This window comes from Schistocerca gregaria, chromosome 4 (assembly GCF_023897955.1).
Source record: "Schistocerca gregaria isolate iqSchGreg1 chromosome 4, iqSchGreg1.2, whole genome shotgun sequence".
In the NCBI taxonomy this organism is placed as follows: Eukaryota; Metazoa; Arthropoda; class Insecta; order Orthoptera; family Acrididae; genus Schistocerca; species Schistocerca gregaria.
This window is the reverse complement of record NC_064923.1, coordinates 684423547-684437452: the sequence shown is the minus strand read 5'-3', so window position 1 is coordinate 684437452 and position 13906 is coordinate 684423547. Positions and strand designations below refer to the sequence as shown.

At 39.2% G+C, this 13906-nt stretch overlaps 1 protein-coding gene across 6 annotated transcripts in view; it reads left to right on the top strand.

Moving 5' to 3' along the window:
- Positions 1–13906, top strand: part of LOC126365850 (uncharacterized) — an 83561-nt gene that overhangs the window by 29299 nt on the left and 40356 nt on the right. For all 6 annotated transcript variants that reach the window (XM_050008504.1, XM_050008506.1, XM_050008508.1 and 3 more), the window contains exons 5-6: positions 11860–12028; positions 12266–12464. In XM_050008504.1, the coding sequence (XP_049864461.1) occupies positions 11860–12028; positions 12266–12464 (368 nt within the window). The remainder of the gene's footprint in view (positions 1–11859; positions 12029–12265; positions 12465–13906) is intronic.

The window sequence follows — 13906 nt, the reverse complement described above, 5'->3', positions numbered from 1 at the left end:
TCAGACAAACTTCACTTCAAACTGCCCTGTAGTGATTTTGGTGTATATATTAGACATTATTGTGTTGGTCAAGCCCACCTGGATAGCCAAGCATATTAAAGCGCCGTCTCCGGGACGGGGATGTGCGCTGGTCCCAAATCAAATCTGTCCAGTGGATGGATGATGAGGCCTGGCATGCCGGCCAGCCTGTATGTGGTTTTTAGCCAGTTTTCCACATTTCACAAGCTGTATGCCAGGCTGGTATGCGTGTCCCTCACCGGTTACACAGTTTTCAAATATTTCAAAAATTTTGCTCGCTTTCACCTGAATAACACTATACACAGATCAGAATAACAAAGATATTAATGTCTAGCTGTTCACAGGGCTGCTACCACAGCAGAGCCAATCAGAGAATGCACTTGACTGCACCTCCTGTTCCGTTCACCATTGTTGAATCTCTCTGTTACTGCAGGTAGCGGCTACTGTAGCCATTTGTAGATGATGCTTGCAGCCATTAACATTAATAGTTGGAATCTGTTTCGTTTTGTGGTTTATTTCTCTGTGCAGCTAGTTTATTTTGCACTGCAGAATATCTTAAACCAGTAGCGGAAATGTGCATAAAAGTGTGGCTGCTAAACGGAAAGTTCAGTGATATACTCATACTTTGTGTGTCAGGCACGTGACTTTGTGTGCTTGGTGTGAGAATATTTCGAGAAAGAGAGAAACAATGGTGCAACTCTGTTGACTCTTAAAGAAGGTTGTCGAAAGAGCTGCAGACACCCTGAAGATACACACAAATACTGTCGTCAGAATTTGTAAGGAGAAATACTGTGCAGAAGGGAAAGAACCTGATTCATCCAAACAGCAGACACCTGGGAAGAAGAGCAGGAGAGAACCAAGTGTAAAAATTCAACAAGATGCTGTTTGTCACCACATATACGGATCTTGCAATTGAAAAGAACATCCAACTATTAAAAAATTGTGGGTTACTCATCGTGAGGCAGAGTTATTAAGTGGCAGAAAAATGTCTCTGTTAATGGTTGTCAGAGCCCTTGGTTTTTGGTAATGGACAGAAAATTGTAATGGGGAGAGGCAGCATTGTAGTATGGCATTGTCGATTTTTAAGAACTGTTGTTAAAGTGCCATTTGACGACATTATGTGGCTTCACGAAACCTGAATAAATGTGGATCATTCTGTCAGGAAAATCTGCACAGATGGTAGTTTATGTTGAAATTCTGCTATTGTCCTGGAAAAAGGGCGGAAGAATTATTGTCTTGTTTGCTGGAAGTGCATCTGGTTTCTTACCTAACTGTCTCCACATTTACAAATCGAGGAAAACAAACGACTACCATGAGGAGATGAACCACAATAGTTTTCAGAAGTGTTTCAAGGGTCCACTCTGGAAAATGTAAATCAGCTGTCTGTCATTTTAATGAATAATGCCTCATACCATTCAGTTATTAAAGTGCCAATGATGGCAACAAAAATGTTGAAATGTTGAAACACCGCAATCTGAATATTCAAAATGATTTATGTAAGGCAGAACTCATGGAAATAATAAAGAAAGATAAGCCACAGTTTCAACAGTATGTTATGGTCAACATAACTAAAGAACATGGCCACAGGGTTCTTAGGCTTCCACCATACCACTGCCACTCTACCACCATCGAAATGCTTTGTGCAGGAATTAAAAATTACGTGGCAACAGAAAACAAAGCTTCACTGTGGCAGAAATTCAAAGATTATTAGAGGAAGCAATGGCACACATAACGCCAGAGAAGTGGAGAAATGTTATACACCACACAGAAACGTTTGTTAAAGAACCGTGGAAAAGTGAAGTGAGTGTTGAGACTAATATAGAAAATATAATTATATCCTTGGGCAATTCCAGTGGCTACTCCATTAACCATGGACCTTGTCGTGGGTGGGGAGGCTTGTGTGCCTCAGCGATACAGATAGCCGTACCGTAGGTACAACCACAACGGAGGGATGTCTATTAAGAGGCCAGACAAACGTGTGGTTCCTGAAGAAGGGCAGCAGCTTTTCAGTAGTTGCAAGGGCAACAGTCTGGATGATTGACTGATCTGGCCTTGTAACAATAACCAAAACGGTCTTGCTGTGCTGGTACTGCGAACGGCTGAAAGCAAGGGGAAACTACAGCCGTAATTTTTCCCGACGGCATGCAGCCTTACTGTATGATTAAATGATGATGGCGTCCTCTTGGGTAAAATAGTCCCCCATTCGGATCTTCGGGCGGGGACTACTCAAGAGGATGTCGTTATCAGGAGAAAGAAAACTGGTGCGTTCTACGGATCGGAGTGTGGAATGTCAGATCCCTTAATCGGGCAGGTAGGTTAGAAAATTTAAAAACGGAAATGGATAGGTTAAAGTTAGATATAGTGGGAATTAGTGAAGTTCGGTGGCAGGAGGAACAAGACTTCTGGTCAGGTGACTACAGGGTTATAAACACAAAATCAAATAGGGGTAATGCAGGAGTAGGTTTAATAATGAATAGGAAAATAGGAATGCAGGTAAGCTACTACAAACAACATAGTGAACGCATTATTGTGGCCAAGATAGATACGAAGCCTACACCTAATACAGTAGTACAAGTTTATATGCCAACTAACTCTGCATATGACGAAGAAATTGAAGAAATGTATGATCAAATAAAAGAAATTATTCAGATAGTGAAGGGTGATGAAATTTTAATAGTCATGGGTGACTGGAATTCGTCAGTAGGAAAAGGGAGAGAAGGAAACATAGTAGGTGATTATGGATTGGGGGTACGAAACGAAAGAGGAAGCCGCCTGGTAGAATTTTGCACAGAGCACAACATAATCATAGCTAACACTTGGTTCAAGAATCAGATAAGAAGGCTGTATACATGGAAGAACCCTGGAGATACTAAAAGGTATCAGATAGATTATATAATGGTGAGACAGAGATTTAGGAACCAGGTTTTAAATTGTAAAACATTTCCAGGGGCAAATGTGGACTCTGACCTCAATCTATTGGTTATGACCTGTAGATTAAAACTGAAGAAACTGCAAAAAGATGGGAATTTAAGGAGATGGGACCTGGATAAACTGGAAGAACCAGAGGTTGTACAGAGTTTCAGGGAGAGCATAAGGGAACAATTGACAGAAATGGGGGAAAGAAATACAGTAGAAGAAGAATGGGTAGCTTTGAGGGATGAAGTAGTGAAGGCAGCAGTGGATCAAGTAGGTAAAAAGATGAGGGCTAGTAGAAATCCTTGGGTAACAGAAGAAATATTGCATTTAATTGATGAGAGGAGAAAATATAAAAATGGAGTAAATGAAGCAGGCAAAAAGGAATACAAACGTCTCAAAAATGAGATTGACAGGAAGTGCAAAATGGCTAAGAAGGCATGGCCAGAGGACAAATGTAAGGATGTAGAGGCTTATCTCACTAGGGGTAAGATAGATACTGCCTACAGGAGAATTAAAGAGACCTTTGGAGAAAAGAGAACCACTTGTATGAATATCAAGAGCTCAGATGGAAAGCCAGTTCTAAGCAAAGAAGGGAAAGCAGAAAGGTGGAAGGAGTATATAGAGGGTCTATACTAGGACGATGTACTTAGGACAATATTATGGAAATCGAAGAGGGTGTAGATGAAGATGAAGATGAAATGGGAGATATGATACTGCGTGAAGAGTATGACAGAGCACTGAAAGACCTGAGTCGAAACAAGGCCCCCGGAGTAGACAACATTCCATTGGAACTACTCACGGCCTTGGGAGAGCCAGTCATGACAAAACTCTACCATCTGGTGAGCAAGATGTATGAAACAGGCGAAATACCCTCAGACTTCAAGAATAATATAATAATTCCAATCCCAAAGAGAGCAGGTGTTGACAGATGTGAAAATTACCGAATTATCAGTTTAATAAGTCAAAGATGCAAAATACTAACACGAATTCTTTACAGACGAATGGAAAAACTAGATGACGCCGACCTCGGGGAACATCAGTTTGGATCCCGTAGAAATGTTGGAACACGTGAGGCAATACTGACCTTACGACTTATCTTAGAAGAAAGATTAAGGAAAGGCAAACCTACGTTTCTAGCATTTGTTGACTTAGAGAAAGCTTTTGACAATGTTGACTGGAATACTCTCTTTCAAATTCTGAAGGTGGCAGGGGTAAAATACAGAGAGCGAAAGGCTATTTACAATTTGTACAGAAACCAGATGGCAGTTATGAGAGTCGAGGGACATGAAAGGGAAGCAGTGGTTGGGAAGGGAGTAAGACAGGGTTGCAGCCTCTCCCCGATGTCATTCAATCTGTATATTGAGCAAGCAGTAAAGGAAACAAAAGAAAAATTCGGAGTAGGTATTAAAATCCATGGAGAAGAAATAAAAACTTTGAGGTTCGCCGATGACATTGTAATTCTGTCAGAGACAGCAAAGGACTTGGAAGAGTAGTTGAACGGAATGGACAGTGTCTTGAAAGGAGGATATAAGATGAACATCAACAAAAGCAAAACGAGAATAATGGAATGTAGTCGAATTAAGTCGGGTGATGCTGAGGGAATTAGATTAGGAATGCGACACTTAAAGTAGTAAAAGAGTTTTGCTATTTGGGGAGCAAAATTACTGATGATGGCCGAAGTAGAGAGGATATAAAATGTAGGCTGGCAATGGCAAGGAAAGCGTTTCTGAAGAAGAGAAATTTGTTAACATCGAGTATAGATTTAAGTGTCAGGAAGTCGTTTCTGAAAGTATTTGTATGGAGTGTAGCCATGTATGGAAGTGAAACATGGACGATAAATAGTTTGGACAAGAAGAGAATTGAAGCTTTCGAAATGTGGTGCTACAGAAGAATGCTGAAGATTAGATGGGTAGATCACATAACTAATGAGGAAGTATTGAATCGGATTGGGGAGAAGAGAAGTTTGTGGCACAACTTGACCAGAAGAAGGGATCGGTTGGTAGGACATCTTCTGAGGCATCAAGGGATCACCAATTTAGTATTGGAGGGCAGCATGGAGGGTAAAAATCGTAGAGGGAGACCAAGAGATGAATACACTAAGCAGATTCAGAAGGATGTAGGTTGCAGTAGGTACTGGGAGATGAAGCAGCTTGCACAGGATAGGGTAACATGGAGAGCTGCACCAAACCAGTCTCAGGACTGAAGACAACAACAACAACAACTCCATGGACCAGAACTCATATAACAACAGTGTCAAGGAAGAAAGCAATTATGAAGTGGCTTTTACCCTTTGCCTCAATTCGTCTTTATTTATATGTTTTATTTAGAATTTTTGACTGAATGGTGTGTAACACGGTTGCACAATAATTATCATCTGATTATTAAGGTATGCACAAGTGTTACATTCTGCATGCACACTTCAGTGATTGGTAAGTAGTCAAGCAGTTTATATTATTTTAATATTGTTCGTTATTGTATTTACATAAACAATTCAGACCCATTAAAACGCTCCTTACATATTGAATACAACAACTGAACATGATTCATTCTGATTATTGTAAATACAGTGCTCTTCTTGTTGCTTTTGATGAAATATACAAATAATAACACAGTATCATTTTATACATAGGAGTGCCTTTATCAAGCCACAAAGATGTAACGATCCTGTAAAGCGAACTCAATACTGTACATTAAAAGGGCAATGTGAGAAGGTACTGCGGTAAGGAATCACACAGCTGTTGCTACTACAGCCATAGTGCATACGCATGTACCAGCAAACCAAAAACCTCACCCCCTTTCATGCTCAGCTGTGCTTCATTGTCAATCACTTTGTTATTCTGATCCACATACAGACATTTGGGGGCGGGGGGGGGGGGGGGGGGTAAACATATTCTATCCTGGTGGTCTAATTGGGTGGCAACAGGAAGGGCATCTGGCCACCCCTTAAACTAATCACGGCAAATCTATAAATAACCTTCCCAATCCTGTGCCGATGCAGGACAAAGGCACAGGAAAAAGAGATCATTGTGGTAACCTTAAAATCACGTCATGTATGGGAGTCCAATGTTAGAGGCATTATTGCATGCATCACGTGATATTCACCCATATTTATTGAGTGAAATTTGAACAGCAACCACTACATCTGGCAGGTTTGAGAGCTTGTGATGCTGTCCCTTTTTAAAGCAATTCTGTATGACATTTTTTAACGAGATTATGCTTGGCCATTTGTGCCAAGGAATGTACGAAATGTTTTCAGAGAAGGGTGGATGTCAATGCTTTCCTGGTGGCACATTTGCCAGATATGTCAGTCATTAAACATGTCTGGTTTGACGATTTATTTGTCAGCCTCCTTCAGCAAGCACTGTTGTGCTTTGTGGACAGTAATATAAATCATTTGTGTGTGGGGCAGTTGATTTCATAGACCATAGTGAAGCCCTGTTTAAATTACTACTGTGACATTTAAGAGGCTTTGATGGCAGAATATGGAAACTTCGGAATCCTCTTGGTAATCAAAGTTAGAGGTTTGAGTTCATATAAAATGTGTTGCCAACATGCTCATTCTCCTTCAAAGAGTATGTTGTATGAATGCATAGCTAATAATATGGTTTCTTGGTCACAAACATAACTCTGATTTGATTTTGTGTGTGCCGTGCAGTTAATATAAGACCTATTGAAAATAATTCCAAAAATAGAGTGTAATTATTGCATGAAGCACTGTAGGCATTTTATTTCATTTCATAGTCACTTTCATTTTCTGTAAGTGTCTTAGAATTCCTTCACTGATTTAATCTTTTATCTGTTACCCAACTTTTGTAATTCTGTTCCAGTTTGTTGTCTAAACAGTCACAATCATTCCTCTTATTTGGATTATTCTGAATACAGATGCTTCCTGTATGTTTGCCCTATGTGGACCTCCTCTGTTCGCTATTAAGTTTTGTGTCGTCATAATTCTCTCCCCCTCCCTCCCTCCCTCCCTCCCGTCTCCCACTCTAAAATAAATTAGAGATTTGAGTTGCCCATTAAATAATACCATCATTCATCATTTGGCATTGGTAACTGGATGTCTGGGTCATTGCATGTAAATTTAATTTATAATGCCATTTTCATAATCCTGCCATTCATGTAATGCTATATGTACAATATTACTCTTTCAAGGAGGGAGAGCGCATTAGTGTGTAATGCACACATTATTATAATTTTACTGTAGTAAATAGTGTTTCAAAGAGGCATTTTCCATATGTTTTGTGTTCTGTTAGGACCAACTGGCAGTGAGGTAGTAACAACACATGAGCTAAATGGGAGATGGAGTGGTGGTAAGAGAAAGAGAAGGTGGGGGGAGTTACCACAGGTTTTCACTTGTACATTTTCTCTGCACTTATTTCATTGTGTATTTTGCTTCCCTTTTTGCTAAACTTGCTGATGAATAGTTATTCTATAGAATATTGGCCTGGTGACCAGTCGATGCATCATCCTTGACCTAAGGTGTAATATGACTTGAGATCAGCAGACAGTTGTCCCAGCTATTGGTGTCATCTTTTGTAACCTGGCCTCTACATCTCCTTCAAGCAGATACTCAACTCTCCCCGAAATACCAAATGGGACCTGTTCCAGTCCTTTCGCTAACAGGATAAATACATAATGTGTAAGTCGCCAACCCTATTTCCTGTAGTTTCTTGTCACCTCTTTGGTAGAATGTCAGTCTGTTGTCTTGAAGTTGAAAATCTTATTTAGTTTTTGATGATGTTTGCGCGGAAAATGTAATCAACACCACAGTTAAGGTTGCACGTTTTTTTACTCATTTGTTAGCCTCGGTGTTGTATTGTTGTGACATTGACCAGTTTTTCTTTGTGAGATTATTAGCACCAAACAGCCAGTTGGCACCCACAAAAAACCAAGAGTCTAGTTGCAGAATTACTCAGATAAATTGTAAAGGTACGGAAGTACAAATAATGAAACACTGTCCAATAATCAGTGATAGTTCTGACAAGTCACCAAACGAAAAAAATTAAGTGTGGCATAGAACGCAGCCCATATTTACACAAATCACCATAGTTCACATACAGCATTTTCTTTTTAGTAATCCACTAGATAGACGTACACTGCAGTAGTTCACTTAGTTCAGTCATTAATGAAAGTCACAATTTTCAACAATCACTCTTTCTGATGACAATAATAGCCCAAGCCTTATACCAAGTCCAACACATTTCATTCAAAATATTCATCAATTTGAGTTAAAAGACATCACTTTAAGCCTTTAAACATGCGCATTATTGTGTCTTCATGTATACCGATACAGGTATTTTTGCAAACAACTTGTGCATGGCAATTGCATGAACATACACTGTGGCCATACTAAACTAAAGTGTTACATGCTTGATACTTCAACTAGGATTGGGCACAGACTGTAGACTTTGAATGACGTCTGACTGTATAAAGACTGTTAAATGAACAAATTGCTGTTTCAGGAACTCCAAAATCATTTGAAAAATGGCAAGGCTAGATTTTGCTGTTTATTATGGACTATAATTATTGCTAAAACTTTGGTTTACCAAAAATATGCTACTCGAGAAATTTAGACAAGTTTATGTCTTCACTTCATGCATCCACGGTGGGAATATCTTACATATGAGTACAAGCACCATTGTGAAAATTATTGTAAATTGTGCAAAAATATTAATTGATGACTCAGTCAATTAATAAAGTCTCATCTGGTGCATGAAAACCTGGTTAACAAAAGTAGAATGGCAAAGGTCAGAATCTAACGAATACTGAGGTACAGTCAGCAATGGCAGATGTAGCTGTTTCTGAAACTGAATATTAATTGTTTCATAAATTAATTAGTTTCACATAAATTTGAAATCCATTGTAGAATTCGCAGTAGCAGCAACAGAATTGCTCACATTGAAGTTACAAATTCTCTTGTGTGGGTCTTTGAGGTAGCCCTCATATTTTCACCATTTTGGAATTCATGATACACATTTTCCATGATTTCCTCTGGTCTGCTCTTTCCTCTGATCGACACTTTATCCATTGCACTTTTTGCCATTCTCCCTCTCCCCCCTCTCCCGCCTCTCCCCCTCTCCCCACCCCCCTAGTGATGAAGCAGATTTGAGGTCAAAACACAGTATGATTAAACTATTTAAGCTGTGTTTGACAGAATGGACAGAATGTGGTCCTTCTAGTGGTCGGGGCATTTTGCTAATATTTGGTTTTTTGCTTATCATCAACTTTTATATGCAACTTAACTTGAATTTTTAAAGGCTTCTCCTGTGTTTGTTAATTTGTCATAATTTGGTGGCCAGTTTAAACAGTAGGTTTCGACATCCTGTTGACAGTGAGGTGTGAGGTCATGGGAGATGAATGCAACTAAATTATGATCAGGCAAGGTTGGGGAAAAAATTGACAATATCCTTTTATAAGGAACTATCCTGGCATTCTCTTTAATTAAGTTAGGAAAACTCCAGAAAACCTGAATCTGGATGGCAAAACATGGAAGTTAAACACCATTCATCCTGAATGTGAGTCCAGGGCCTTAACCTCTATTCCACGTCACTTCATGTCTGTTAAAAGATGCCATTTTTAAAAGTAAAATGACTGGTGAGTGACCACGTACTATATTACCAATGAAGAAGTTTTGTAGATGTGGTGCCTTACACAAATCAGATTTATTGAGTCCACTTAGTAAAAATATTACCATCGGAGATTAAAACTGCCCACTGGAATTATTGATGACAGATTTGGACAAACAACTAATCAGATTCAGCATTTTTGTTTATTAACCCAGAAATGGTGATGACATTGAACACAGATATGGAGTTAATTCCGAATTATTTCAATTTGTTGAACAAATGGATATCTGTTTATTAAAACCTCAGGTCATTGCTGAATACAGACACAACATACACTATGTGATCAAAAGTATCTGCACACCTCCAAAATCATGTTTTTCATATAAGGTGCATTTTGCTACCACCTACTTCCAGGTACTCCATATCAACCACCTCGATAGTTATTAGACATCTTGAGGGAGCAGAATGGGGTACGCTGTGGAACTGACGGACTTTGAACGTGGTCAGGTGATTGGGTTTCACTTGTGTCATATGTCTGTATGCAAGATTTCCACACTCCTAAACATCCCTAGGTCCACTGTTTCTGATGTGATAGTGAAGTGGAAGTGTGAAGGGACACCTACAGCACAAAAGCATACATGCCGAAATCGTCTGTTGACTGACAGAGACTCCGACAGTTGAAGAGGGTCATAATGTGTAATAGGCAGACATCTATGCAGACCATCACACAGGAATTCCAAACTGCATCAGAATCCACTGCAAGTACTATTACAGTTAGGTGGCAGTTGAGGAAACTTGCATTTCATGGTCGAGTGGCTGCTCATAAGACACACAACATGCCGGTAAATGCCAAACGATGCCTCGCTTGGTGTAAAGAGCGTAAACATTGGATGACTGAACTGTGGAAAAACGTTGTGTGGAGTGATGAATCATGGTACACAATGTGGCGATCTGATGGCAGGGTGTGGGTATGGTGAATGTCCGGTGAATGTCATCTGCCAGCGTGTGTAGTGCCAGCAGTAAAATTCAGAGGAGGTGGTGTATGGTATGGTCATTTTTTTCATGGGGGGGGGGCTTGCACCCCTTGTTGTTTTGCTTGGCACTATAACAGCACAGGCCTACATTGATGTTTTAAGCACCTTCTTGCTTCCCACTGTTGAAGAGCAATTCGTGGATGGTGACTGCATCTTTCAACACGCTCAAGTACCTGTTCATAATGCACAGTAACATCTCTGTAATGGACTGGCCTGCACAGAGTCCTGACCTGAACCCTACAGAACACCTTTGGGATGTTTTGGAGTGCCGACTTGTTAAGAATGGGCTGCCATTCCCCAAGAAACCTCCCAGCACCTGCTTGAACATATGCCTGTGAGAGTGGAAGCTGTCATCAAGGTTAACCGTGGGCCAACACCATATTGAATGCCAGTGGTACCGATGAAGGGTGCCACAAACTTGTAAGTCATTTTCAGCCAGGTGTCTGGATACTTTTGATCACATAGTGTAATCTGTCAATTGAACAGTAATATGTATGATTGTGATGGTTACATTCACAACCTTTTTTGTTTGGAATTTATTGTCTTTCAGGCTAGAGATGTCAACAAGTTTGTTTGAATATGAGCATATTCAACAAGGTTAACAGTGGTGCATTCTTTCTCGGATTTCACTTCTGTGTAACTGCTATATCTCATGATTGAGTGCCGCCATATTATGACAGTTTGATGCAAAGTATATATTTAATTTGTTATATGTTGGTTTGAGCTTTGTTGGCCGGTTGCTCATTGTCATATCAGTAAAAAAACTTTACTTATGATGAATGAAACAATGTGTTACATCTCAAATACGTTTTTGTGAACTTTTGTCCATCTTGCATTGTTTAACAAAACTTCATCTTACAATTGTTTTGTAACAGTTATGAAGAACAAAACAGCTCCAACTGTTACTGGCTTGTTTAATTAACCATATGTTTCAATCTTCGCTAAATCCATTTTCAAATAAAAACAGAACTTGGCTGAGCAAACTGTTAATCAGTTTCTTGACACTGAATTGTTACTTATTCTACGAGAAGTTATCACGTTTCATATACAATAAGAACATCTTGTGTATCTAGTAGTAGCCTTTTTAGTGTAATTTTTGTGAATGTGTATGAAAATAATTGAGTCTTGGCAAAGTATTATTCATTTTTTTCAAGTAACAACATAGTGGTTTGGAAATGGTATAGTTTCCCATTTTAATTTGAAGATTTGAGTTGAGTTTCTCTCCAGTTATACTCTGCAAAATTGGTTCATAGAAACATGATGTCCCACATCCTTCCCATAGCTCATTTTATACAGCTTATTTATTACATCTTGTCTTGCAGTACGGTTGGTATTGGGGTCCAATTTCTGGAGAGGCAGCTGAAAAAATTCTGTCAAACGAGCCTGATGGGTCATTTATTGTTCGTGATAGTAGTGATGATCACTACATCTTCTCACTCACTTTTAAACTGCATGGTTGCATTCGTCATGTTAGGATAGAACATGATCAAGGTATGTCTAATATTAGGTGTCATTTTTTGTAAAGTGTTTACATATTTGACCTTTCTTGAATATTGGGTTGCAGCAGACTGTTATATATTGTTGATAACATTGTCTGGCAAAGGTTATGGTACAAAGAACTACAGTTTTTCTGCCTTTTTTGTGTGAAATAACCATTACATTTATTATACATTTTATTTGTGGTTATACTTTGTAATTTGGCATCGAATTTCATTGTTTTTCTCATAGGAAATTTTAGCTTTGGAAGTTGTACAAAATTCAAAAGTCATACTATTGTGGATTTCATCGAAAATGCAGTAGAACACTCAAGAAGTGGGCGTTATTTATTCTTTCTGCATCGTAGACCAGTACTGGGCCCGATGCGAGTGCAGCTATTGCATCCGGTGTCTCGCTTCAAGCAAGTTCAAAGTCTGCAACATATGTGTAGGTGAGTATGCCCGAGATAGATAAAAATGTTATATTGCCATAAGTAATTAAGATATTAGATTTAGCAACATCATTTAAAAGATTAACAGAATCTTGAAAATTGTGAAGTAAAATGCTTTTTTGAACTCCCAAACAGAAATTGATAGGGGAAGAGGGTAGAGGAAGAACTCGAGGAAGCACAGAAAACATACATAGTAAAAGAAAGGCTCATTTACCAACAAGCTGAACAAACAATTGCAGCAGGGCAGGGACTCAGATTACAAGCATACGTGATTCTTTAGCTGTCAGAACAGTTCCTTAGGCAAGAGAGAGGGAAAGATAGAGAGTAGAAAGAAAGTGAAAGATAACATAGAGCAGAGAGGGGGTGTGATACAATCATGTCAAATGTTTGGTGTCAGAAAAAAATACAAGGTGGAGGGAGGGAGAAAGTGGTGAATATTAAAATTTAATTGCGTTAAAATGAGCTGGCAGTTACTGATATGTCAAAGATGAAACTAACCTTAAATGAAATCACGGGTTGCTAAAAGCAAGAGAGAGCTGACAAAAGCTGATAAAATGCATTGGGAATGGGGGATGAAGTGCATGAAATTATTAGAACAGTCAAACAAGGAGACATTCATTGATAGAGAAATAGAAGTTGAGTGTTTGAAGTATAACGAAGAGGGGTGTAATTAAGGGTGTAATAAGACAGTAGGAAGCATCACGTATCCCTGTAGACACGAAATGGGTTCAAATTACGATTTTACAACTTTATCCAAATTTTCATTTGTCACAACGTATTAACTCTCTAACTGCTGCAGAGGTTGTTGTTACTTGCAATTTTGGCCACTGCATCATTATCAGTTATCTGACTACCTGCTCGCTAAGTTACTTGTGCTCAGGTTGCTATTTGGCATTGAGTGACGCATGCAGCCTACCTCACACTGTGCTAGATATTTTCTGGCGTGTACAGTGGTGATTCCATATGTTGCTCTGACTTTGGTCACTGTTAATGTAACAGTTATTCGGACACTCAAAAGTTCCTGATTTCAACGCTTCTCTGTGAATGTGTGCATGTCCGAAAGAACATTACATCATACTTCTTCACAACAGAGGCACTGCAATTTGTATTTATCAGCCAACACCGGGCTTGTGACTTCCAAATAAAATGTCTCCCCTGTGCAGGAATAACATTAAAGGAATGAATAAGTACAGGTAAGACACATGAACAACGATGTATGGAAGTTGGTTTCTGTCCGTGAGTTGTGCTCACACAGCTGAAGCAGTTAAGAGGCAGCCACTTCCATAAAGTGAGGAATCTGTGTTTGAGTCCCAACTCAGCACTAGTTTTCATTCACTTCATTCCACTATACAGCTGAAGGTGGTTCATATTCACAACTGTGAATACATTTCATGAAATTATATTTGTCTGCTGCCATGGCCATGGTAGTACTACTACTTTTC